Source organism: Thalassophryne amazonica, chromosome 17 (genome assembly GCF_902500255.1).
Source record: "Thalassophryne amazonica chromosome 17, fThaAma1.1, whole genome shotgun sequence".
NCBI classification, from domain to species: Eukaryota; Metazoa; Chordata; class Actinopteri; order Batrachoidiformes; family Batrachoididae; genus Thalassophryne; species Thalassophryne amazonica.
In genome coordinates this window covers 26,216,402-26,242,477 of record NC_047119.1, presented here as the reverse complement: position 1 = coordinate 26,242,477, position 26,076 = coordinate 26,216,402, and the positions used below count along the sequence as shown (strand labels likewise).

The 26,076-nt window shown below is 44.9% G+C and overlaps 1 protein-coding gene across 2 annotated transcripts in view; it reads left to right on the top strand.

The window, feature by feature from the left end:
• The window catches only part of rgs3a (regulator of G protein signaling 3a), a 288,184-nt gene that overhangs the window by 51,236 nt on the left and 210,872 nt on the right, over positions 1 to 26,076 (top strand). For both annotated transcript variants that reach the window (XM_034192752.1, XM_034192750.1), the window contains exon 7: positions 10,789 to 10,856. In XM_034192752.1, coding sequence (XP_034048643.1) covers positions 10,789 to 10,856 — 68 coding nt within the window. The remainder of the gene's footprint in view (positions 1 to 10,788; positions 10,857 to 26,076) is intronic.

The following is a 26,076-nucleotide window of genomic DNA, read 5'->3' as shown; positions in this document are numbered from 1 at the left end:
GCCAGATCCACATTGGCATTTGGCACAAGTTTTATGCCGGATGCCCTTCGTGATGCAACTCCAGTGCACCTGGAGAAACACACAGCCGCTGGTGTCCCGAAGAGGTCTCCCATCCAAGTAGTAACCAGACCCCACACTGCTTAACTTCTGAGATCTGACGGGGTCAGGCTTACACAGAGCACACCGGCTGCTTTAAATACTTATGTACATGGAATTTCTTAGTTATTTTGTTTTTATTAAATTTGCAAAACTCTATAAAAAAAAAAAAAAAAATGCATCATCATTATGGGGTATTGTGTGTAGAATTTTGAGGAAAAATGAATTTCATCCATTTTGGAATGAGGCTGTAAAATAACAAAATGTGGGAAAAGTGCAGTGCTGTGAATACTTTCTGGATGCACTGTACTCTGTCTTCTTAAAAGATCTGTTGGCTTCATGTTTTTTGGATGTTTGAACTTCTTGAAGTGGTGCATGCCTTTAAGTGTTGTGCAGCGTATGTATGCCAAAGCACAGCACGTGCTCCAAAGACCTCTCATACAAGCACAAATTAAATGTGCCCCTTCCATTTACTTTGTGCTTAATGTTTTGTCTTCTGTTCTTCATGCAACATAAATACACAGTGAGCGAACACAGAGATGAGGCACTGACACGAAAGTGATCCTGCTATTTCAGACTCCAGCTGCGTTATGTGTGACGGTAGCATCGCTGTTATTCCTGGGTTGGTTTTCCAAATGCCTTTTCAGGTACATTCATACCTGAAATAAATGGTGGAAAACACCTTTTGCACAAGATATAAAGAGGAATATTTACAGATGTGCATTACGTGAAGTAAATTCTACAGATTGTTTTACTGACAGTAAAAGTCACCAGAATCTTTTCTGACACAGGAAAGATGCACTCAGTTTTAAGAATATCTTGAAATAATGCATTAGAGCGGGACTAAAATCACTGAGAATCTCTGGTAATAAATATATTTCTCTCCAGATATGACTAATCCCATCTCAATAGGGCTATAGACTCTCATTTACTTCATGCGGTGTTACCCAGGGATAAGAACCGGTCCAGTCAGTCTCACGGTCTGTTTAGGACTTATTCCATACAATATGTGTGCATACCATAACTTAGTGTTTTCAACTTTAAAAGGCTGAAAAAAAAAAAAACTCCAAATACAATATCATCTTATTTAAAATACAATCTGTGTCATTGGAAGAGCCCCAGCACTACATACTATAATATTATACACCAAGTATTTGATGTCTAAAAACTGAAGGAAAAAGAAAAGTTTTATAGTCTTGCCACATTTTCTCTGTTGAGTTACTGACAGACTTGAAATGGATGTCATTAGACCTGAGAGTAAATGATTTTTCAACACTTGGTGCACAGAAATAAAATACTGCCTTCAAAACAACCCACCATAAAAAGAAGAAACCATCAATGAATCAACTGACATTACATTTAAACATGGCCACAAACAAAATCAATAAAATCCAAATGGGATCAGGGTGATGACAGGAGTAATGTTCATTCAAACTGTTCCAGAAATTGTAAAAGGAATGGATCGATATCCATTGGCCCGTCTAATAGTAGGACAGAGGCTAATGGTCTGTCAGATCAAAGGCATTAAATAAAAACAGAGAAGTGGATTCAGTTTGGATCCAGCATTACCGATTGCAGTAGTCACTGTCTGTCTTTGTTGTTTTCTCCAAAATCAATTTATTGATTTAATATTTTAAAACACCCTCGCACAAAACCAAAGCTCTGCATTCCAGCTTTCAGCTAAGTCATGACCCTCTCCTTTTGTTCCTAATTTACCCAAAACACCCACAGTATGAGACAGACAAAACAAACAAAGGCAGAAATCTACAGTGAGGCAAGTATTTGATCCACTGTCGATTTTGCAGGTTTTCCCACCTACAAAGAATGGAGAGGTCTCTAATATGTATCGTAGGTGAGAGACAGAATCTAAAAACAGTTCAGAAAATCACATTGTATGATTTTTAAATAATTAATTAGCATTTTATTGCACGAAATAAGTATTTGATACAATACAAAATTAATATTTGGTACAGAAACCTTTATTTGCAGTTACAGAGGTTAGACGATTCCTGTAGTTCTTGACCAAGTTTTCACACTGTAGCAGGGATTGTGGTCCACTCCTCCTCACTGATCTTCTCCAGATTTTTCAGGTTTGGAGTTTCAGCTCCCTCCAAAGATTTTCTATTGAGTTCAGGTCTGGAGAATGGCTAGGCCACTCTAACACCTTGAAATGCTTCTTACAGAGCCCCTCCTTAGCTGCCCTGGCTGTGTGTTTGGGGTCATTATCATGCTAGAAGACCCAGCCATGACCCATCTTCAATGTTCTTACTGAGGGAAGGAGGTTGTTTGACAAAATCTCACGATACATGACCCCATCCATCTTCCCTTCTATACAGTGCAGCTGTCCTGTCCTCTTTGCAGAAAATCACCCCCCAAAATTATGTTTCCACTCCCATGCTTCACGGTTGGGACGGTGTTCTTGAGGTTGGTCTCATCCTCCAAACACGGCGAGTGGAGTTGATACCAAAAAGCTCTATTTTGGTCTCATCTGACCACATGACCTTCTCCCATGCCTCCTCTGGATCATCCAGATGGTCACTGGTGAACTTCAAATGGGCCTGGACATGTGCTGGCTTGAGTAGGGGGACCTTGCGTGCCCTGCAGGATTTTAAACCATAATGGTGTATTGTATTACTAATAGTAATCTTTGCGACTGTGGTCCCAGCTATCCTCAGGTCATTGACCAGGCCCTCTCGTGTAGTTCTGGCGTTTCTCAGAATCATCCTTACCCCACAAGGCGAGATCTTGCATGGAGCTCCAGACCGAGGAAGATTGACAGTTATCTTGTGTTTCTGACATTTTCTAATAATTGTGCCAACAGTTGTCTTCTCACCAAGCTGCTTACCTGTTGTCCTGTAGCCCTTCCCAGCCTTGTGCAGGTCTACAATTTTGTCCCCGGTGTCCTTAGACAGCTCTTTGGTCTTGGCTATGGTGGATAAGTTGGAGTGTGACAGGTGTCTTTATACAGGTAACGGGTTCAGACAGTTGCAATTAATGCAGAATAGGAGGGCTTCTTAAAGAAAAACTAACAGGTCTGTGAGAGACAGAATTCTTGCTGGTTGGTAGATGATCAAATAGTTATTTTATGCAATAAAATGCTAATTAATTATTTAAAAACCACACATTGTGATTTTCTGAATATTTTTTTTTTTTTAGATTCTGTCTCTCACAGCTAAATGGAACCTATTATAAAAATTACAGACCTCGTCATTGTTTGTAGCTGGGAAAACTTGAAAAATCTACAGTGGATCAAATACTTATTTGCCTCACTGTGTGTATGTGTGCTGTTTGCCAGGAATTGAAGGGAAATTTTTTTAAATTACCTTTGACCCCATTTTGACTTTCATCCTTGCCAAAAGAAACCCATTAAGGGTAATTCTGCGGTCGACGTTCATCTACATACCACGTTTGGAAGAAACCTATACATGTGTGGCATGTTTGACCCTTAGTTCTGCAAAAACAAACCATGTAAGGGCAATTCTGTTATCGGCCTTTAACCCCATTCCAAGTTTTGCGGAAATCAACCAAAGGACGAACCAACAATCAACACCCACCAAATCAACACCCACGGACATTACGCCAGTTTTTTTAGTGCCTGCAGCTGAACTGGTTCACTTTTTGGCCAAAAAAGTGAGACGACGGCGGAGAGGAAAACGAGCTGGAGCTCTTGTGCGCCTCAGACGAAGGGGCACGCGCACGCCCCTACCTGGGATATTTCTCTCCAACGTCCGCTCACTCCACAACATGATGGATGAGCTGGCACTGCTGATGAAGAAGAATAGAGATTTCTCCTCATCTTGTGTACTGTGCTTCACGGAGACGTGGTTAAATGCACAGACACCGGACTGTGCGCTCCAACTCGAGGGATTCCAACTCCTCCGTGCAGACAGAGACCGAGCACTCTCTGGTGGAAAAACTAGAGGGGGAGGACTCTGCTTCTATATCAACAATGCCTGGTGCTCCGATGTGACTGTGATCTTCCAACACTGCTGTCCCTCTCTGGAATATCTCCTCATAACTGCAGACCGTTCTACTCTCCACGTGAGTTTAACTCTTTCATACTTTGCTCTGTGTATATTCCACCGAGCGCGGACGTGCATGAGGCCGAGCGCGCGCTCACGGATCAGATTATGAGCGTAGAGAGAGACTTTCCGGACTCTCTTGTTATAATTCTCAGTGATTTTAACAAAGGGAATCTCAGTCAGGATTTACCAAAATACAAACAGTTTGTTAAATGCCTGACCAGAGAAGGGAGCACGTTAGATCATTGTTACACAACAGTGAGCGGCGCCTACCGTGCGGTGGCCCGTGCAGCTTTGGGACTCTCAGATCACGTGATGGTCCACTTGATCCCCACGTACAGACAGAGACTTAAACTCTCTAAACCTGTTGTGAGGACGTCTAAAGTGTGGAGCAATGAAGCTGTAGAGGAGCTACGCGCGTGCTTGGCCACCACGGATTGGGATATGTTTGAGGCTTCAACAGACAGTCTAGATGACTACACGGACACTGTGATGTCATATATTCATTTCTGTGAAGACAGCATCATCCCACAGCGTACCAGGGTGAGATATAACAATGACAAGCCCTGGTTCACACCTAAACTCCAGCAGCTCCGTCAGCAGAAAGAGGTGGCTTTCAGAGAAGGAGACAGAGACAGCTATAGAGGTGCAAAGTACAGATTTAGCAAGGAGGTGGCAAAGGCTAAATCCATGTACAGTTCACGTCTGCAGCAAAGGTTCTCTGCCAACGACTCGGCCTCTGTGTGGAGGGGGTTGAAAGAGATCACCAACTACAAGCCCAAAGCACCTCATTCTATTGATGACCTCAAGCTGGCCAACGACCTGAACGTCTTCTATTCACGCTTTGAAGACAAGGACTCACACCTCCCCACCCCCCACACAACTGGATATTCAAACACTCTGGACCTCCCCCCTCTCACTGCTGCCCTCCACACTCCCCCTGTTGCCCTCTCGGTCCAAGAGGAGGACGTGAGGAGACATTTCAAAAGGCTGAATCCACGTAAGGCCCTGGGCCCAGACTATGTCTCTCCTGCCACCCTGAGACACTGCGCTGATGAGCTGGCCCCAGTCTTCACGGGGATCTTCAACACCTCCCTGGAGTCATGCCATGTTCCAGTCTGTTTCAAGTCCTCAATCATAGTTCCAGTCCCCAAGAAACCACGCGTCACTGGACTTAATGACTACAGGCCTGTGGCTCTCACGTCTGTAGTCATGAAGACCTTCGAATGCCTGGTTTTATCCTACCTGAAGTCCATCACCGACCCCCTCCTGGACCCCCTGTAGTTTGCCTACAGAGCCAACAGGTCTGTAGATGACACCATAAACCTGGCCCTGCACTCCATCCTGCAGCACCTGGACTCCCCAGGAACCTACGCTAGGATCCTGTTTGTGGACTTCAGCTCTGCATTCAACACCTTCCTTCCAGCTTTGCTCCAGGACAAGCTTTCTCTGCTCCACGTGCGCAACTCCACCTGCAGGTGGATCACAGACTTCCTGACGGACCGGAGTCAGCGTGTGAGGCTGGGAAAAAATGTCTCGAACACTCGGGCTCTCAGCACAGGATCTCCACAGGGCTGTGTCCTTTCCTCTCTGCTCTTCTCCCTCTACACTAACTGCTGCACCTCCAGCCACGACTCTGTAAAGCTCATCAAGTTTGCGGACGACACCACCCTCATCGGACTCATTTCGGATGGGGATGAGTCTGCCTACAGGAGGGAGGTGGACCGGCTGGTGATCTGGTGCAGCAGCAACAACTTGGAGCTCAACGCCCAGAAAACAGTGGAGATGATCGTGGACTTCAGGAAAGCCACAGCTCCATCACCACTGTGGTCTGTCACCGCTTCCTCGGCACCACCATCACCCAGGACCTCAAGTGGGAGTCAACCATCAGCTCCCTCATCAAGAAGGCCCAGCAGAGGATGTACTTCCTGCGGCAGCTGAAGAAGGCCAAGCTGCCTGTCCAGCTGATGGTGCAGTTCTACACGGCCATCATCGAGTCCATCCGCTCCTCCATCACGGTGTGGTACGCCGGGGCCACAGCCAGGGACAGACACAGACTGCAGCGCATTGTGGCCTCTGCTGAGAAGGTGATCGGCTGTAGCCTTCCATCTCTCCACGACCTGCACGTCTCCAGGACTCTGGGCCGAGCAGGTCGGATCACAGCCGACCCTTCTCACCCTGCACACGGTCTATTCAAACCACTCCCCTCGGGCAGGAGGCTACGGTCCATCCGGACTAGAACCCATAAGAACAGTTTCTTCCCCTCTGCCGTTAGACTCATGAACACCTCATAACTCAGTCACCTTAAGCTTAACTCTGTCACTTTATCATTTTATCACGGGTCACTTTAGACAATGTACTTTGGTTTTTAATTGCACTCCTCCCACTGCACTGTTTTTTCTGTTTCTCTGTTTTTCTGTTGCACACAGCCTTTCATATTTCATATTTCTTTTTTTTTTATCTTATATTTTATCTTATTTTGACACATATGTTATATTTTATCTTAGCATTTTATCTCTTCTTAATGTTGCACCATTGTACCGAAGCAAATTCCTAGTCTGTGAATCCTGTTCACTGGCAATGGCAATAAACTTCTTCTGATTCTGAACAGACATTGGTGAAATTGTAGCATTTTTAAATTAAACTGTTACACTAGTAAGTAGGATGCTTCAATCCAGCTGAAATCACATTTTCTAACAAGTACAAATGTTGCCTGGTCACATTAAAAATAAAAAAGTGACAACGATGAGCATAATTTGGCTTTTTATGTTGTATGTCCTTTTTTACATCATTCCAGCTTTTCCACAAACTTCATTGACTGGACCTTTGTACAATCATAACCAAAGTCATTACACAGTTCAGACTGTGTGGATATTACAAACAACCACGAATCTGTTTGAATCTGTCATCCGCTCATCATGTCTTAACCGCATCAGGTTGACTTTTTGCCTGGACGCTTAACTAGACGTCATCAGCGTTGAGCAGTAACGGCTTAAATAGCCTTTTGTGGTAATCTGAAAAGAAGTGAAGTTTGTCTCCTCCTCCCCTTTTTGGCTTTTCCACTCTATTAAGTGTTTATTTGTTCGAGGGTGAGAGGATGTGAATAGGACCAAGTGTCAAGTGAGCAAGCGGCTCAGAGAGGGAATCGGCCAGTCGAGAGCTTTTTATGTTCTGGCCCATCTGTAACACGGCCGACTGATTCAAGTGAGGCGCTGCCAGTGCGTTCACATTTCTTTACTTCTGAGCTTTTGCATGTTTTCACTGACTCTTTTGTTTATTTCTTTCGTGTCACTTCTCCCTCCTTCACTTGTGTATGCTTTTCCCACTGTTCCTCATTTCCAGCATTAATTGCCACATTTTTATGTCGGTCATGCTGGATTTCTGGTTGCCAGCTGTCTCTGCCCTCGTAGCCGGCGTTACTGATGTGTCACTCAGACAAAAGGCTCCTCTCCTGGGCTTGACGCCAGCCAGGTTAGCCCCTCTTATTCTCCTGCTCCCCGGTGTGTTCAGAGTCACAATTGAAAGATTTATTTTGCCATGGCAACTACATCTATGAGACAGGACTATGTAGTTTGGACTATAGAGTTGTGCAGGGAGTACGAAACTGTGATCAGAAGTTTTAGAGGATTTGCACCTTTCAGAGTGGACTTCTATTGTGGACAGTCTAAGGCACACCTGTGCACTAATCATGGTGTCTAATCAGCATCTTGATATGGCACACCTGTGAGGTGGGATGGATTATCTCAGTAAAGGAGAAGTGCTCACTATCACAGATTTGGACTGGTTTGTGAACAATATTTGAGGGAAATGGTGATATTGTGTATGTGGAAAAAGTTTTAGATCTTTGAGTTCATCTCATACAAAATGGGAGCAAAACCAAAAGTGTTGCATTTATATTTTTGTTGAGTGTATAAAGCACCCAATGTGTGTGTGGTTCTGTGACTCTGAGAATGGTGTCAGCCACAGTCTGAAAATAAACACTTAATTAATAATTAATAACAAAAATAAAACAACTTCTTGTTGCGTCATGACTGGAAGTCTATCTATGCACATGCAGTAATAATAAGTGTTTGCCGATGTATTTTATTGCTAATTATTCCTGTCATTCGGCGAGTTAGCAGGTGCTTTCCGGAAAACATCTCACTTGGCATTTCTCACCATTTCTTGGTGTGTGGCATCCATTTTAGCAAACGCAGAAACATCTCAATGACAGACAGACAGAGTGAAATGAACGCTGCTAAGACCGATAACAAAGCTTCTGCGCTTTCATTCGAAAGTGATGGCTTGGATTTACATAGGCTGTACAGAGAGGAAGCGACACACTTCACTCCAAAATTTTTGGAGAGTCTGTCAGATTTTGGATTGTAACGTGTGCCAACTCTTCTCTTTTAATGCTGCCATGAACGTGCAAGTAGAGCATCTCCACCATGCTGTTTTTACAGGCTGTCTGAACATGCACATGTATTTCTTACATTGGAAAAAGTCAGAATATGTTATTTTCAGGACATAATGGACTTTCTATCTAACATGCCAGAATTGTGAGAGAACTTTGTTGCGTTCATGACTAATGGACGTACGTCTTCTCACAGTGGAGAGCGGCTGCTGCTTTTACGCGACTACATAAAAATTAAGCTATCACTTAAAAGTGTGGCTCCATTCTTAACTTTACCAGCTACAATCCATTCAACAGCATACTGGGACACCTCCTCAAAGCTACGTAAATGCTCTCAGAAACACTTGGATAAATGAGTACTCAGGAGTACTTGTTTTCAGCAGTCTTCCTAGTTCCTGGTTACGAATACTGTATACTTTGAGATCGGCCATAGAAGTGCACAATGTAATCCCGGTGTATCATCGGATGGACACTAACAGCTTAAATCCAAGTTGTTATGATTTCTGTGCAACATGACCTTTACAAAAAGTGATCTGAAATCGCAAACTTATATTTATTTGAATGTTTCAACACTGGCTGGTGCAGTTCAACAGGAACTTTTTAAAATATTTGTTTCAAAGATATTGGTTGACATATCGATGCCTGAGTTTTCACAGCTTGTACTGTCTTCTATTTGATATGAAATGATGTTCAAAACAAGTTTTGAAACCGTCCCGGAGCAGAGCTTTCAGGTTGCCATTGCTAATTTGCAGTACTGACAAAAGGATTTGGCTCCATTCCCGGCCACACATTAATTCCGGTTTTAAATTGGCTGTATTTACATAGTGCTTTTCCATGTAATGTATCATTTCAAAGCACTTTACAATGATGTCCCATATTTATTCATTCACACACCGATGTCATCGTGTATGAATGAATAAATAACGTGCCCAGCTGCAGGGATTACAAACGTTTCTCGGGGGCCATTACTGATTTTTTTCGTGTGATGAGGATGTGAACTGAGGACCCTGTGGTATATATTATGTCCCGAATTTACCCACATTGTGCAGATCATGTTTTCCCCTGCACTTGCGAGCTTCTTAGCTGGGCCGAGTGGAGCGACAAGCTCATGTCATCAGCCGAGTGTTTGGATACGGTATATTACATAGGAAAAACAAACTTGAACAGTTTAGTATGTTTGCACTAAAACATTTCATAAAGTCCCACAGTTCTGTCTTTACATGTGGAACTGAAATTTAGGCCTCAAACAACTGACTTCTGTATTCCATGAGATATGTTACAGAAAACCATACCAGAACTCCTGTTTTTGTTGTTTGAGACACTCCCACTAAGGCGGTCTTTACTTTTCAGTATTCTATGAGATATGTTACAGAAGACCATACTGGAACTCCTTTTTTTGTCGCTTGATACGCTCCCACTAAGGCGGTCTTTACTCTGTGGGACATGCCCACACAGTTTCTTGGAGATCAAGATAGATCACACCCTTTTCAGACCATTCTAAACTTCAAACTTTTAAGCTTGTTGAAAAAGTCAACAGTGTTACTTATCCATTTAAACTGTTGAACTTATGTTTGAGCTACGGTACATCTCTGCTGATAGAGGTTGGAAAACGACATTCCACAATCTCGATGGAGTTTAGCGGCAGGGATTCTCTCAGATGGCGATAGAAGAATTGAAAAGTGGGCGGGATTAGAAGAAGAAAGACCAGATGGAGGGAAGAAGGTAGCGGTTTTAGCGGATGCTGCAGTGACTCAGTGAAATATGTGGAGACATCAAAGTTGAGATGTCGATGGATGTAAACAGAAGAAGACTTGCAGAGATATGTCTCCATTGTGGTCAAAAATCAGAATCCTGCCTTTATGAGAAATAGTTAAAAGGACACTGAGGCATGAGTCTCTGTAACCATAGCAACTTCCCAGGAGGCCTGTGACGGACAGATAATAGAGCGAGAAAGGAGTTCCTTTTCTTCTCTTCACCCCTCCCTCTCTCCCCTCTCACTTGTTCCCACTCATCTCTAGGCCGGTTTGTTGGATCCTCACATCTTGCGGGATTTGCCTGGACTCCTAGCTTTTTATGCGTCCCAGGTTGGCGGGAGCAGCTCTGGACAACTGTTGGCTATACCAACGCCACCGTCATCACTCGGACGCACTTTCATAGACTCTGTGAACTGTTTGAAGACTTTTTATATTGATTTGTGGAGTGAGAAAGCGGTTTTAGGCACAGAAATGTGCTCCAAAGGCACAGTCTCAGCCCGTGATTCTTTTGTCTACATTTCAGAGGCTGTGCTGTCAAACCATGGTGCTGTCCCCGAAACCAACTGCCCTGAGAATATGCAATGCTTAACAGTGAGTATGATCAAACCTTATTTACTTTCTGTTCTGTGTCCATGTAACAGCTTAAAAATGGTTTTATATCTTGCATGCGCTTTTATATCTTGGACTTTTTCAGCTCATATTGTGCACACCAACACCGGAAAATGCTGTGTAATTTTTTTTCCTATCTTAATCAAAAATATATTTTTAATATGTGTTTTTATAGTAATTCCCTTTTTTCTGTGCATTTAGTAAAATTCTGAAATGTTGAAACAAATAAAAATAAATGAAAATGTGTGACTACTCAACAAATTCTTATTTATTAAGATGATAAAATTATTTTTAAGTGGTTTCCTGCAGTTTATTAGAAAATACACTTTTACTGGGATTTATACATCCGTTTTATTAATGAATGATTGCCGGCATCTGTCTTTGTGTCGTCATGGACCATGCAGTGCATCTGCAAAAAATTGTTGTCGTTGGCATTAAAATTTGTTAATTGATTAATCTCCTTATTGAAATGGAAAACTAAAACTGTAGATTTGTTTTGAAATAGCATTGCTTGGTCACTTCTCATTTACTCTTCTTTGGACACACTGTTGAAAACTACAGTATATTTGTGACATTGTCCAATAAACCAGCTATCTTAATGCACATAAATTCACCTTCAGTATGATATTTAATTTGCGGATTCCACATGAAACATTCTCAGCAACCATAGCAGCTAAGTGGATTGTGCTTTTGAGCCTGGAGTTGTGAACTGACCACGATGTCATTTCTTGAAAGCCGTCTTTCTTTGCTTGTCTGGTTAATGTAACATCCTAGTTCAATAGATTTTTTTTTAAGTTGAATGTGTCAAAAATGCATTAATGTTGTCCGTATTTATGTCCACTTGCTGAAAGCTTTGAAGAAACTAAGCAGTACCTCATGTAGGTATTGTAGCCAACGTTCAAGCAAAACACAACACTAGACAAAAGGACATGAAGAATATTATATTGATGAGTTCATATGAACTCATCAATATATTCCACCATTGGTGATGGTCTTCTTCATGTGCTTTTACCTAGGGTTGTGTTGTATAAAATGTTGTGAACTATTAACAGCTGCCTCTATCTACACTGCTGCTTACGCTTTGGTCTCTTTTGCAGTTGAAACATTGCAACTTTTTAAACTCACCAGGCTTGTTGTTAGAAACTTTCAAGAGGGTCTGCAGTGCCATCTTGTGGATGTTTTCCTAAGGTCCCCTTCACACATAACACGAAAGATGCAGAAACTGGAAGAAAATCCGCAAACCAAACACGAAATGAGGAACCACGAAACACTCCACCTGCTGTCGTGAGGGACGCATGGTCACACAGGCGTGCACAATACACTGGTGATGGTTCCGTGCAGGCTCATGCGTGTGCATGAACACAGTGCGAGCAGCTGGAACGTGTTGCACCACATTGTGCCTCTGTTGTGGAGAAACAAAAAAACAGCTGGAACGTGCTACACCACATCTCGCCTCTGCTGTGAAGAGAAAAATAAAAACCACACACACACATGGGTGACGTGACATTCAGATCGCCTGCTGCGTGCTCACATGATCTGACAGTCTGTTTCATCTGGGACAGCCTGTCACTGTGCGCGCTGTGCACTCACTGCAGCCTGTCGCAAAAGTGATATATGTTTTATGTGTTTCCATGTGAGGACAGCAAGCAGACACACGCACGTCACAGTGGACAGTTGTAAGGTCATGTCCTTCTAAACACAGTACGTGTTACCCAGCTGTGACCTCCAGAACCAGAGATCTCAACAGCTGCTGCTGTCGGCAGCCATGCCCCCTGTCCGTTCAGCACACAGACCAACGTGTCACTCTCTGTTTCTGTGTTATGTGCTAATTTTTTTATTATTTGTTATGTAATTGTGTATGTACTGTAGTTATTGTAGTACTTAATATACCTGTCCAAGCTGTGGTCTCTGTGTTTTTAATGTGACACGTCGTGTGCACTGAGCCGTCATTTGCAGCTGTCAGTGAGTCTCTGGCTGGCGATCAGCTGGGATGTGCCACACCTTGCTGTGTGCGCTCAGATGTGGTTGGCTGCTTGCCATCTGTACGTACATATCAGCATGTCATGCAAGTGTGCTCCCCTCCCCCCCATGCCACATGTGTTGTGGAGGAGGTGGCGAAACATATGCACGCCACGTGTTGGGGGAGCCGACATATTGGCACGCCAAACTCATGGAGGCACTTACACAAATTTTGAATGGCACCACATTTTCTAAGTGTCCAGCGAGTGGTGTTGGATGTTCATGTGTCTCACCTGGAATTTGGCTGACACCTGCCATGAGAAGGATCGAATGGGCTCTCACAGGGGACGCACTATCTTTTGACCGCTGATGTACACGAATAGTTGTAGCAACAGGTGTACGAGGCGTTAGAAGCAGCCCCAATTTTTCACGAATGGCATGCAATTCCGCCTTCGTGCGGTAGTCATTCAATCGTGTTATGTGTGAAGGGGCCCTAAGATCCGTACCAATGTAAAAGACATATGGAAGTCTGTGGGTGGAGAAGGTAACACCATTTGAGATGCCCAGACAGATTTACATGTGTAAGTGGAGCATACGTGAGCGCTGATGTGTTTTGCCAGAATACAAGTTTATTTGTATTATAAATTGATTCTAAGTTATCTTGTAAAACTCAAACCAAAACACTGTGTAACTGTATTGAATTCAGTCAATCTAGTTTTTGGTATATAAGACATTCCGTATCTCCTGAGGCTGCCTAGATGTCATGTCTCATATCTTCAAACTTAGACATTGCAAACTCTGGATGTTTTGTATGTCGTGTTTCTTTGAAGGGTCCTTAGGTACCACTGGAATGACTTTGTGTCAAAGGAATAGTTACTAAGTGAGAATCAAATGAGGAGTATCACTTGCATGGTGAGGGAGCATCAGCACCAAAATTTGGGTCATATAATGGATTTCTCTAAACATCAGCCAACATAGGTGCCTCAGTGTTGAGGAAAAATGGCTGGAGAAAGTAATTTTCACCTGGCTGCAGCAGATAGGTGTTTGCTGTCAAGAGGTGGGAATGGATTGGTTGTCTGCCTGGGTGGTTGTTGTCCAGGACCGGGCTGGTGGTGTGGTGTATTTAGCAACATACAGCACCAGCACATGCTCCAGACTCGACATGAAGCTCTTTCAAAATATTCAATGAAAGCTTCAGATAGAAAAAATGCAAACAGTTAGTACCACTGCCTAATTCTTGAAAAATATGGTTTATTGAGTTGGGACAATTTTGTACAATTTTGTAAAACCTGTCTTATATCCAGAATTGCAAGAGACCTGGGGCCTGATGTACAAAGGTTGCGTATGCACATAATTATGGCATACATCCGTCTCCATGCTAACGTTCAGATGTATCAAAAGTGAAATGACCATGGAAATGTGCGGTGCCCTACGCCAAGTTCATGGCTGGCATACTCACGTTTCTACAGGTGATGCTGGGAAACTGTTAATAATGTGAAAACAACAAGTCATCAGAATGATGTGCACATCAGAGACACACTTATGAACAATTAACATACCCACGTGTTTGAAATTATATTGGTGGATATAAAAGCACGCGCAAAGTGATGAGGAAAATGGCATTAACAATGGCTGCATTAGCATTGTTAGAGGACCTTGCAAATGGTGCAATCTGAGGTGAGCATGTATTCAGGGAACACAAGAATTTACTTGCAAATGACGATAATTGGCTCATAAGCCAATTTTGATTAATAAGGCCAGTGTTACTGGAGTTGTGTGCAGAACTGTGGCTGGCCCAGAGCACAATATGGCGAGGAGCCAGGGGTTGTCTGTACCCACACAAGTGCTGAACATGCTGGGATTCCTGGCAACAGGGGCATTCCAGTGGGAGCTGGCTAATCAGTCAGGAGTGTGCCAGTCAACCTTGAGCCAAGCCATGCCAGCTGTGTGGAATGCGATCATCCAGATGTCATCCAGGTACATCATATTCCCATACAATGCTGTTGAACAAGCCAACATTAAAGCACAATTTGCAGCAAGAGCCAGTTTCCCTAATGTAATTGGAGCTATTGACTGCACACATAAAGGCGCCATCATATGATGAATGTGTTTTTGTTAATAGGAAACATTTTCATTCCATCAATGTTCAAATCATATGTGATGTGCAAATGTATCTAACTAACATCGTGGCTCGGTGACCTGGTTCAACACATGCCTCATTCATCCTAATTCAGACTAACAGCGTGGTTGGGGCAGCCTAGTCACACACTTTTTTTTTCATGCTGCTGTCACGAAATGAGTCACATTTTCGTGACGTGGTTTTTTAAAATTTTACTATTTCTAATCCTATCCCCTTCTCCTAACTTTAACCATAACCAATTTCATTTTCATTTTTTTTCATTTTTTTTTCCATTTATATAGCGTCAAATCACAGAGTTGCCTTAAGGCGCTTCACACAAGTAAGGTCTAACCTTACTAACTCCCAGAGCAAGCACACAGGCGACAGTGGTAAGGAAAAACTCCCTCTGAGGAAGAAACCTCACGCAGACCAGACTAAAAGGGGTGACCCTCTGCTTGGGTCATGCTACTGACGTAAATTGCAAAACAATTCACAAAACGAATATACAGGAAAGGCTGCTGATACACAGGACAGGATGGTCTCCAGCACAGATACAGCCGCACCTTAAACAGAGAGAAAAAAATCAAATCAGACATCAGAAAATCAACAAATACAGTATAATTTGTTAGCGTTATGACCCAGTCACACGGCACTTAACGAAGGGCAAAGAAGCCCTAACGAAACACGAAATCTGGACTTTCATTGACTTTCGTTGGCATCATTTAATCTTCGCGCAGCTTCATTCCTGCAGCTGGAGCTTTGTCAGGATTTTTAAACTGTTGAAAAATTTGAATGAAGGGCAAAAAAAACCTCAATTTGTCTGTGTTTCATTTTGCTGTCATTTTTGTAATGTTATTGTTTAATTTGACTTCATTCAAGCAGCTGAATGTTTTCACACAGTGCAGAAGCCGGTTTGTGAGCGCTGAGGCTGCTGCTGCGTTCATATACCGTTGGAAATTATAGAGCAAACTCAGTCTGTTTGCTTGGATTTTTTTTTATTATCTGGGTGGGGGGTCTGCTTCAGTGGGCTCAGGCACCTTATATAGGGAAGAATTAGTCTTTTGTGTGGATACAATTAATTATTTTGCCACAAGCAACTGCTTAATTTGAAACAACAAAAAAGTTGTGTATTTTCCGACGGTACATGAATGCAGCGGTAGCGAGAGCTGCAGTTCCTGTGTGTGGTTATTATTTTTTATTAAATATAACAATATGAGTGTAGGAATGACAATCCAGCCCTTCTGTACACATGGCAGCAGGTAGATAATTCAAAAGATTATATAAAGAGCTGTTCTGGAAGGCAGAATTCACATTGTGGATCAGCTGCAGCTGGTTGAAATAACCGCACATGTGAGTCAATGTGGGTTCACATGCACTGATCAATTTACTGCTCTGATATATTCAGTCAACTTTACACATATATTTATTCCCCCTTTTGACAGTTTTCTGTTATAAATCAATATATATGGGTAAAAGTTCACGACAGGAGAAATGCTTTTGACACGCTCTGATCAGGCTCCACATGGACAACAGCATTAAACTCTTTGTATATTGTGCCTAAAACTCTTGTGAATATATTCTCTCGGTTTATAGACATTGTTATTGTGTTTGTTTTATGTAAAAATGCCAGAAAAAGCTCAGGTTGCTTCTCCAAAAGCCGAAATTGTGATTCAGGCTGTGTAATATAACCAGCATCAAAATGCATAGAACATTGCCATCTACTGGCGACCGGTTATATCACAGTGTTGTCGACTGTAGGATTTTAAAATTATCTGTAGGTTTCCAAAACCTGAGAGACCCCACATGTGGAGATAAAAACAGATCATATATCTGACAGGTTTAGATGTACAGTGTGTGGTGTTAGCCACACGGTAAAAACAACACACACAAACAGATTTCACACACGAACATTCCCAGGTCAAACACCTCACTTTCTGATTGGCTGCATGTCACATTTAGCTCCTCACATCCTTCTGAGCAGATCAGAGCGCTCTTACAAACCACACACGGCAGGAATATCTGATAAGATTATATTTAGTGTCAACAGGATTGTCGGGGCGTCCTTAAGATTGTCGGAAGGGGAAGATCGGTTCCGATATCGGCCTAATTATCTTGCCATGTGAACCAGGCTTGATGTTATGACGCCTCATGGAGCGACTGATTGATCTGTTATAACACAGCACCGAACATGTCACTACACTTGTCACTATTATTTGATTTCTTTGTGCGACTGACATCGTTATTCAAGCATTTAAACTGTGATTCCTATTGCCACACAATTCCAACACACGAGAAAGTTTTTTGACAGTTCTTGTTATTGAAAGAAACCTTGTCTCTCTAACTTGATAGAGTTGTGATGTCATCACACATGCACTTAGGTGCTGTCTAGCGGGATCTTGAAAATGTTTTCTTTTTTATACAAATGGAAAAAATTACATATTTTACAAAAGCACATTTATTTGTAAACACCAACACGTTACATTGATTCACTTGTGTTGGTTTTTACATAGAATGAATGAATCAACCAATCAGTATGAGCGGAGGCTTAGTTACCCATAATCCCCTTTGGGGATCTGTGTGTTAATGTTCAAATCTTCAGAATTATTGCATTATTTTAAAATGAACAGATATGTGTTATTTCACTTTGTACGTTTTAAGAGGTTACATTAATCTAGTTATTCTATCGGAAATAATTTTATTTTTTAAAGCAAAACCATAATTCAGACCTGCTCTCCATTTCAAGACCTCCTGTCAGGGTAAATGACACTTTCCTACAGCAGGGGGCAGAGCGCACAAAGGCAAGCGCTGGCTCATTGGCTGTTTGGGTTTGTGATCGCCATTGGTTCTATCAGAAGCTTTAAACTCTAAATCAGCCTCTTAGTAGCAGAGAGCGTATGGAGGCAAAATTTAAAGTTAACGATTATCTGTAGCTTCCGATAAGTTTTTAGGCAGTTTATCCGTTTAGCGTTAAAGACAAGTTTTCAGTTTGCTGGTTACTAGTTATTAAAGCTAACTTTTTGGTTAGCTGTGCCCACCACTGTACAGCAGTGATCACGGCACACCAGAGGGTTTTTTTTTTTTTAATTGGAGCTACACGTAGTGCACAGCTTGTCGTCAGACAGTGAGGATTCTGATGATGGAGATGATCCCTCTTTTGTTCTGGACAAGGAACCAGAGCAGGTGGTCCACCGACATGCACACAGATCGCCACAGCTTCTGTTTGCAGTTTCTCCAGGACTCAGGTGCTATGAACTCCGTCCCAGAGCAAAGTCCTGGAAGTCAGAAATGCAGACGCACGGTGCTCCAGCTGTGGCTCCAGGTGCATTTCGTTTAAGCGTCAAGATCGTTAGCTTCGGTTTTGTTAAGTTCCTCTTTTGTCCTTTTTGCGCTCTTGCTTCGCAGGCTATTTGGTGATAAAGCTCTTTCGTCCACCTTTTCTCAATGAATTGTGACTTTTTTAATTTTTCCCTTCGTTCAGGAATCATCGTGTGCCGTGTGACTGGGCCATTAAGCAACAAGAAATACTAAGGTGATCGCCGCCCACTAGCCTTAAGCTTCACTAAAATACCCAGAATTTAGATAATGTTGAGTCCGCAGCACGCTCCGTTTCCTAAAAAAATTAATTAAAAGAGTAAAAAGCATAGAACTATACTATGCCAGTGTGCTAGTCATACGAAAGGGAAAATAAGTGCATCTTAAGTCTGGACTTGAATGTAACCATAACGTAACTGTCTCCCTTCTCCGAACCCTAACCAAAATGGCCCCAGACCTCTCCCCCACGTCACCTCGCATTTTGTGCCTCTGCTGGCACCGTGCAAGATGGGTGGCTGCTTGATGAGTAAATAGTTTATTCATGGAATTGTTCTGACTGGAAACCAGCGTTGGCACATTTGGCCATGTGTGCATTCAAATATGTTTTTCATCATTATTATTATTATTTTTTGTTCCTTGGTGGTGAAACTAGAGCTGCAGAGCTTCTTAAGCCCCAGATTGTCTCCCTGTGTTCAGTATTTGTCAGTAAACTTGGTGCTAAAGTTGTGATGTCACTCTATCATCTGCGGTGCACGTCTTCTATTTTTAACTTCAGTGTGTGTTTTGCTTCCGGTTGACAGGGTACCAAATAAAATATCCCTATGTATCTCCACTTCATTTACTCCACTTCATCTGTAGCTCACACTTGGTGACATTCCTATTCTTACCTTAGTTCATGTTGACTGAGCGGAGGACCTATTTAAATACATTTACATATTTAAATAGGGGTGTGGACAGGGAGGAGTTTGGCGTGTCTGAATGTGCGCTCAATTCCATGTTGATTGGGATGTACAAACAGAACGTGCATGGATCCATGCATAGGCACGGATCCATACGACAGTTTCTGGGTTTTAGTGTACGCTATGTTTCAGTACTCTAATTCTGGCACATTTAACGTACTTTCTGCATGTAGAATCTGGAAAATAAGTGCATGTTGTTGCTTTTTTGTGTTCTTTAGGCTGTGACTGAAGAGTCTTTCCACATTGTTACAAAATGTTTTTTTTTCTGGAATTCTTGTAAAAAAAAAATGCCACATATTCTCTGGTATGATTTATAATCTGGAAAAGAAAATAGGGTGCGTGCTGTGTGTTTATTAATGTTCATTGTTCAAACAAACTAAACAAAGACGATGTTAAAATGCTCACATGCGTGTGAGTCAGATTTGGAGTACAATAGCGGCCTGTCATGGGAAAGAGAAATGCTGGATGTCAAGTCACTTTTTTGTTTTCACTAATCTTTCCTCTGTCAATCTCTCTTGTTTTGTCTTCTTAGTATTTGTCTTTTTAACAGTGAAGTCACTTTGAAGGCATTTTAAAATAGAAATCATGCAGTTAGTTTAGTGTGATCACAGTGATGTGGTTTGTGGGTGTGTGCTGAGCCTTGGAAATGGACATTTTCATGGGACAGGTTGCAAATAAAAAAACGTAAAATTCCTGCTTGTGTTTGTTAAATATTCAGGGAAGGAAATTTCTTGAAGCACATTTGATCCTGGACAAACGGCTGCTGCTAAACTGCGTTTTGTCTGATAAGAATTGGATGGCGGTCTGTATTGTGAAGAGCTTGCGTATGATACCGCCGTGAACGCTTTTCCTTTCTCCTTCCTTTCCTCTCTCCTCTTTCTTGCTTTCTTTCTTCCTTTTTATCTCCGGGTGAATCGGAGTAACAGGTGACTGTGGGCTTTGTCTGGGATAGTCTCCGGAGAGAGTGAACAGAGGGCCACTACGCATTCATACCCTAAATTTGGGGAAGAACAGGAAACCTTTTTTCTTCCGGCTGTCAAGACCACTGTGTCCTGAATAGGCCTTCTTCTTCTCTTCTTCTGCTCTCTTGTTTCCTTATCGCCTTCCTATAACATTCACCTCTGTTACACAACGTGTGCTGTCAGGTGCCCATTCTGTACCTACTCCAACATTTTGTAGAGTTGCTGATGACCTTCAACACAGGCCTTGTTGAGTGTTTTTGTGAGGTTAGAAGGTTGTGCTTCATACACACAGAAAGAAATGTCCCTCAGAAAACACAAGGTTGTTCCAAGAGCAATTTTATAATTGCTGTCCTTTCATTGAAAAAAAATGTTGTGCACTTGTCCTTAGAGAACTGACACATATAAAGATGTAAAAAAGCTGGGTTTTCATGGTTTTTTATATATATATATATATATATATATATATATATATATATATATATATATATATATATATATATATATATATATATAAAATCATTTAAGTATGAATAGTTGCTTACAATAAATATTACCATATTTTCCAAAGTATAAATTGCACCATAGTATAAGCCATACATTTTCTGTGTTAAAAGCAGTTTGATTCCAGGCAAGGACCTACACAACTAGTTACTAGAAATAATATTATTAATAAAATTGTGATTTTTTGGGGGGGGGTTATAAGTTGCAGGGCCTCCAAAACTATAAAAAAGACTCAAATAAAACAAACAAACAAACAAAAAAAACCTAAAATAATAAAAAGCATTACCTATACTCTGGAAAATACAGTTACTGTTGTTGTGTGGGCCGCTGAAGAGGAGGTACTGCTGGCCCACCACCAGAGGGCGTCCTGCCTGAAGTGCGGGCTTCAGGCACGTGAGGGCGCCGGAGCACCGCGAGTGGCAGCTGTCACTCATCAACAACGCCAGCTGTCACTCATCACCATCATCCACACCTCCATAAGAGCCGGGCAGCATCTTCACCTCACTGCCGAGAAATCGTCTACCGATAAGTAAACGTCTCAGCCTTTTGGTATCATACAGTGGTAATGTTTTTACTTCTGAACTGACTGACATTATTCTGAGTTTACAGACTGTTTAAGTGTGACTTCAGGATCTGTACAAGCTCCGTGTGCATTGTGATTGAGAGGTGGAGGTGCTTTCCACCTTTATGTTGAACTGTTTGCTGGGTGTTCACGCACCCACCATCACCTGTCTGTTCTTCCTGCCAGCAGTACCCGATCTGACAGCCGGAGGCAGTGGCTACCTGGGGACCCAGTGCTTGGTGGCTCCAGGATTGCTTCAGGTCCGGTGGAGTGGAAGGCGTGTGGGATCCGGCTCTTTTCTGGACGGGCATCTCCTATCCTCGAGCCTGCTCACACATCCCCGTAACTTATTTGACTGTTGATCTCAATTGTGTTGTCTGTTGCTCTGTTGTGCACATTCACAACATTAAATTGTTATATTTGGCTTATTCCATTTGCCGTTCATTTGCACCCCCTGTTGTGGGTCCGTGTTCCTACACTTTTCACAACAGGATTTCTCGGCCAGCGTCATGGATCCCGAGGGGCGTCAACCATCGCTTGAACCTCCAATGGAAACAAAGGGTGCACAGGCGTCGGCAGGAGGCGTGTTAGGAGAGCTGCAGCAAATCTTAACCGCATTCACTGCTCGGTTGGATTTAGTAACCGAGCAGAACGTCATACTCAATCGGAGGATGGAGGCTCTCACCGCCCATGTGGAAGCGCGCACTCCAGGCGCTGCTGCAGCACCTCCTCCAGCCGACCGAGCACAAAATACAGACATTCCAGTGGTGATTCAACGAACCCCCCCCCCAATCCCCTGAAGCATACATAAGCCCACCGGAACCGTACGGAGGTTGTGTCGAGACGTGCGTGAACTTCTTAATGCAGTGTTCGCTCGTCTTTGCACAACGTCCCGTCATGTACGCGTCAGATGCCAGCCGGGTGGCTTATGTCATCAATCTGTTTCGAGGAGAGGCACGCGCTTGGGCTACGACGCTCTGGGAGCAAAACTCACGGCTCCTAACGACATATACTGGGTTTGTGAGGGAGTTTAAACAAGTGTTTGATCATCCCAATAGAGGCAAGACCGCTTCGACTGTGCTGCTGTCTATGAGACAGGGACGTCGGAGTGCAGCCGAGTACGCAGTCGACTTCTGCATCGCGGCTGCGAGGTCCGGCTGGAATAACGTTGCACTCCGCGCCGCCTTCGTAAATGGACTGTCTCCGGTCCTGAAGGAGCACCTGCTGGCTAAGGATGAGCCGCGGGATTTTGACGGGCTTGTCGACCTGGTTATACGGTTAGACAACCGGTTAGAAGAACACCGTCGGGAGCGGGGCGAAGGGCGTGGCTGGGCACGAGCCGTCCCTCTTCCTTCCGGGTCCGAAAGGGTGCCGCCGTCTCCACGCTCCACAGTCAGAGAGCTCCGTGGAGCCACAGCTCCCCCTGCTGACGAAGCTATGGACACGAGCAGGGCCAAAGTAAAATCACATGACAGACAACGGAGGCTGGCTCGCGGGGAGTGTTTTTTCTGTGGCTCTGACAAGCACATACAAAGAAACTGCCCCAAATGGTTAAACTACAACGCCCGCCCTTAAAGACTGGGTTAAGGGTGGGCCATAACATCCACGTGGGAAAAGCCCGTAGATCAGCACGCATCCCAGTGACAATCCTTTGTGGGGATCTTACCCTTCACGCCCCAGCACTGGTGGACACGGGGTCTGAAGGGAATCTGCTGGACAGCAGATGGGCCAGGGAGGTAGGGCTCCCTCTAGTGGCACTACCTTCCCCATTGAAGGTACGGGCACTAGATGGCACCCTTCTGCCATTAATCACACATCAGACACAACCAGTGACATTGGTGGTGTCTGGAAATCACAGGGAGGAGATTGTGTTTTATGTAACACCTTCTACGTCCCGAGTGATTTTGGGGTTTCCATGGATATTAAAACACAATCCCCAGATTGATTGGCCGTCTGGGGTAGTGACGCAGTGGAGCGACACCTGCCACCGGGAATGTTTAGGATCCTCGGTTCCACCCGGTGTGACAGCTAATGAGGAGGTTAAAGTCCCCCCCAATCTGTCAGCGGTGCCTGAGGAGTACCATGATCTTGCTGACGTCTTCAGCAAAGATCTGGCACTCGCTCTTCCCCTGCACCGTCCGTACGATTGTGCCATTGATTTGATCCCAGGCACTGAGTACCCGTCCAGCAGGCTGTACAACCTCTCTCGTCCTGAGCGCGAATCAATGGAGACCTACATCCGGGACTCCTTAGCTGCCGGGTTGATCCGGAACTCCACCTCCCCGATGGGTGCAGGTTTCTTTTTTGTGGGCAAGAAAGACGGCAGACTCCGTCCATGCATAGACTACACAGGGCTGAACGAAGTCACGGTTCGTAATCGATACCCGCTGCCTCTGTTAGATTCTGTGTTCACGCCCCTGCATGGAGCCCAGATTTTCACCAAATTGTATCTTAGAAATGCGTACCACCTGGTTCGGATCCGGAAGGGAGACGAATGGAAGACGGCATTTAACACCCCGTTAGGTCACTTTGAGTACCTGGTCATGCCGTTCGGCCTCACCAATGCGCCCGCGACGTTCCAGGCATTGGTTAATGACGTCTTGCGGGACTTCCTGCACCGGTTCGTCTTTGTATACCTGGACGACATCCTCATCTTCTCCCCTGATCCTGAGACCCATGTCCAGCATATACGTCAGGTCCTGCAGCGGTTGTTGGAGAACCGGCTGTTTGTGAAGGGTGAGAAGTGCGAGTTCCACCACACTTCTTTGTCCTTCCTGGGGTTCATCATCTCCTCCAACTCCGTCGCACCCGATCCGGCCAAGGTTGCGGCGGTGAGGGATTGGCCCCAACCGACAAGCCGTAGGAAGCTGCAACAGTTCCTCGGCTTTGCAAATTTCTACCGGAGGTTTATTCAGGGTTATAGCCAGGTAGTTAGCCCCCTGACGGCCCTGATCTCCACTAAAGTCCCCTTCACCTGTTCGGATCGGTGCGAAGCCGCGTTTAGGGAGTTGAAACGTCGGTTCTCGTCTGCACCCGTTCTGGTACAGCCCGATCCCAATCGCCAGTTTGTTGTTGAAGTGGATGCCTCTGACTCAGGGATAGGAGCCGTGCTGTCCCAGAGCGGAGAGTCCGACAAGGTTCTCCATCCATGTGCCTATTTTTCCCGCAGGTTGACCCCGGCGGAGTGGAACTATGACGTCGGCAATCGGGAACTTCTTGCGGTGAAAGAGGCTCTTGAGGAGTGGAGACACCTGTTGGAGGGAGCTGCGGTACCATTTACGGTTTTCACGGACCATCGGAACCTGGAGTACATTCGGACCGCCAAGCGTCTGAACCCCAGGCAAGCCCGCTGGTCACTGTTCTTCGGGCGATTTGACTTCCGGATTACCTACCGTCCCGGGACTAAGAACCAGCGATCTGACGCCCTGTCCCGGGTCAATGAAAAGGAGGTCAAGGTCGAGCTGTCAGATCCACCGGAACCTATCATCTCCGAATCCAGTATCGTGGCAGCCCTCACCTGGGACGTGGAGAAGACCATCAGGGAGGCCCTGGCATGGAACCCGGACCCGGGGACTGGCCCAAGGAACAGACTCTACGTCCCACCGGAAGCCAGAGCTGCTGTCCCGGACTTCTGTCATGGGTCCAAGCTCTCCTGTCACCCAGGGGTGCGAAGAACCGTGGCAGTGGTCAGGCAGCGCTTCTGGTGGGCATCTATGGAAGCCGACGTCCGGGAGTATGTCCAGGCCTGCACCACCTGCGCCAGGGGAAAGGCAGACCACCAACGGGCACAGGGCCTCCTCCAGCCGTTACCTGTGCCCCACCGCCCCTGGTCCCACATCGGCCTGGACTTCGTCACGGGCCTCCCGCTGTCCCAGGGCATGACAACCATCCTCACGATACTTCGTGGCCCTCCCAAAGCTCCCGACGGCCCAGGAGACTGCAGACCTCCTGGTCCACCACATCGTGCGTCTGCATGGGATTCTATCCGATGTCGTCTCTGACCGTGGTCCCCAGTTCTCCTCGCAAGTCTGGAGGAGTTTCTGTAGAGAACTGGGGGCCACAGTGAGCCTCTCGTCTGGGTACCATCCCCAGACCAACGGACAGGTGGAGCGGGCCAACCAGGAATTGGAACAGGCCCTTCGCTGTGTGACCTCGGCGCACCCGACGGCCTGGAGCAACCATCTGGCCTGGATCGAGTACGCGCAGGACAGTCAAGTCTCGTCTGCCACCGGCCTCTCCCCGTTTGAGGTATGTTTGGGGTACCAGCCCCCATTGTTTCCACTTGTGGAGGGAGAGGTCGGGGTGCCCTCGGTCCAGGCCCATCTGAGGCGGTGCCGTCGGGTGTGGCGCTCTGCCCGCTCTGCCCTGCTCAAAGCCCGGACGAGGGCCAAGGCCCATGCAGACCGCCGGCGGTCCCCGGCCCCTGCATAGCAGCCCGGGCAGGAGGTTTGGCTGTCGACTAAAGACATTCCGTTACAGGTGGACTCACAAAAACTGAAGGATCGGTACATCGGCCCCTTCCCCATCATTAAGGTCCTCAGTCCTGCCGCGGTGAAACTGAGGCTGCCAGCTTCACTGCGGATTCATCCAGTCTTTCATGTCTCCCGGATCAAGCCTCACCACACCTCATCCCTCTGTGCCCCCGGACCGGCGCCGCCTCCTGCCCGGATCATCGATGGGGAGCCTGTGTGGACAGTTCGCCGGCTCCTGGACGTCCGTCGTAAGGGCCGGGGGTTCCAGTATCTAGTGGATTGGGAGGGTTATGGACCCGAAGAGCGCTCCTGGGTGAAGAGGAGCTTCATCCTGGACCCGGCCCTCCTGGCCGACT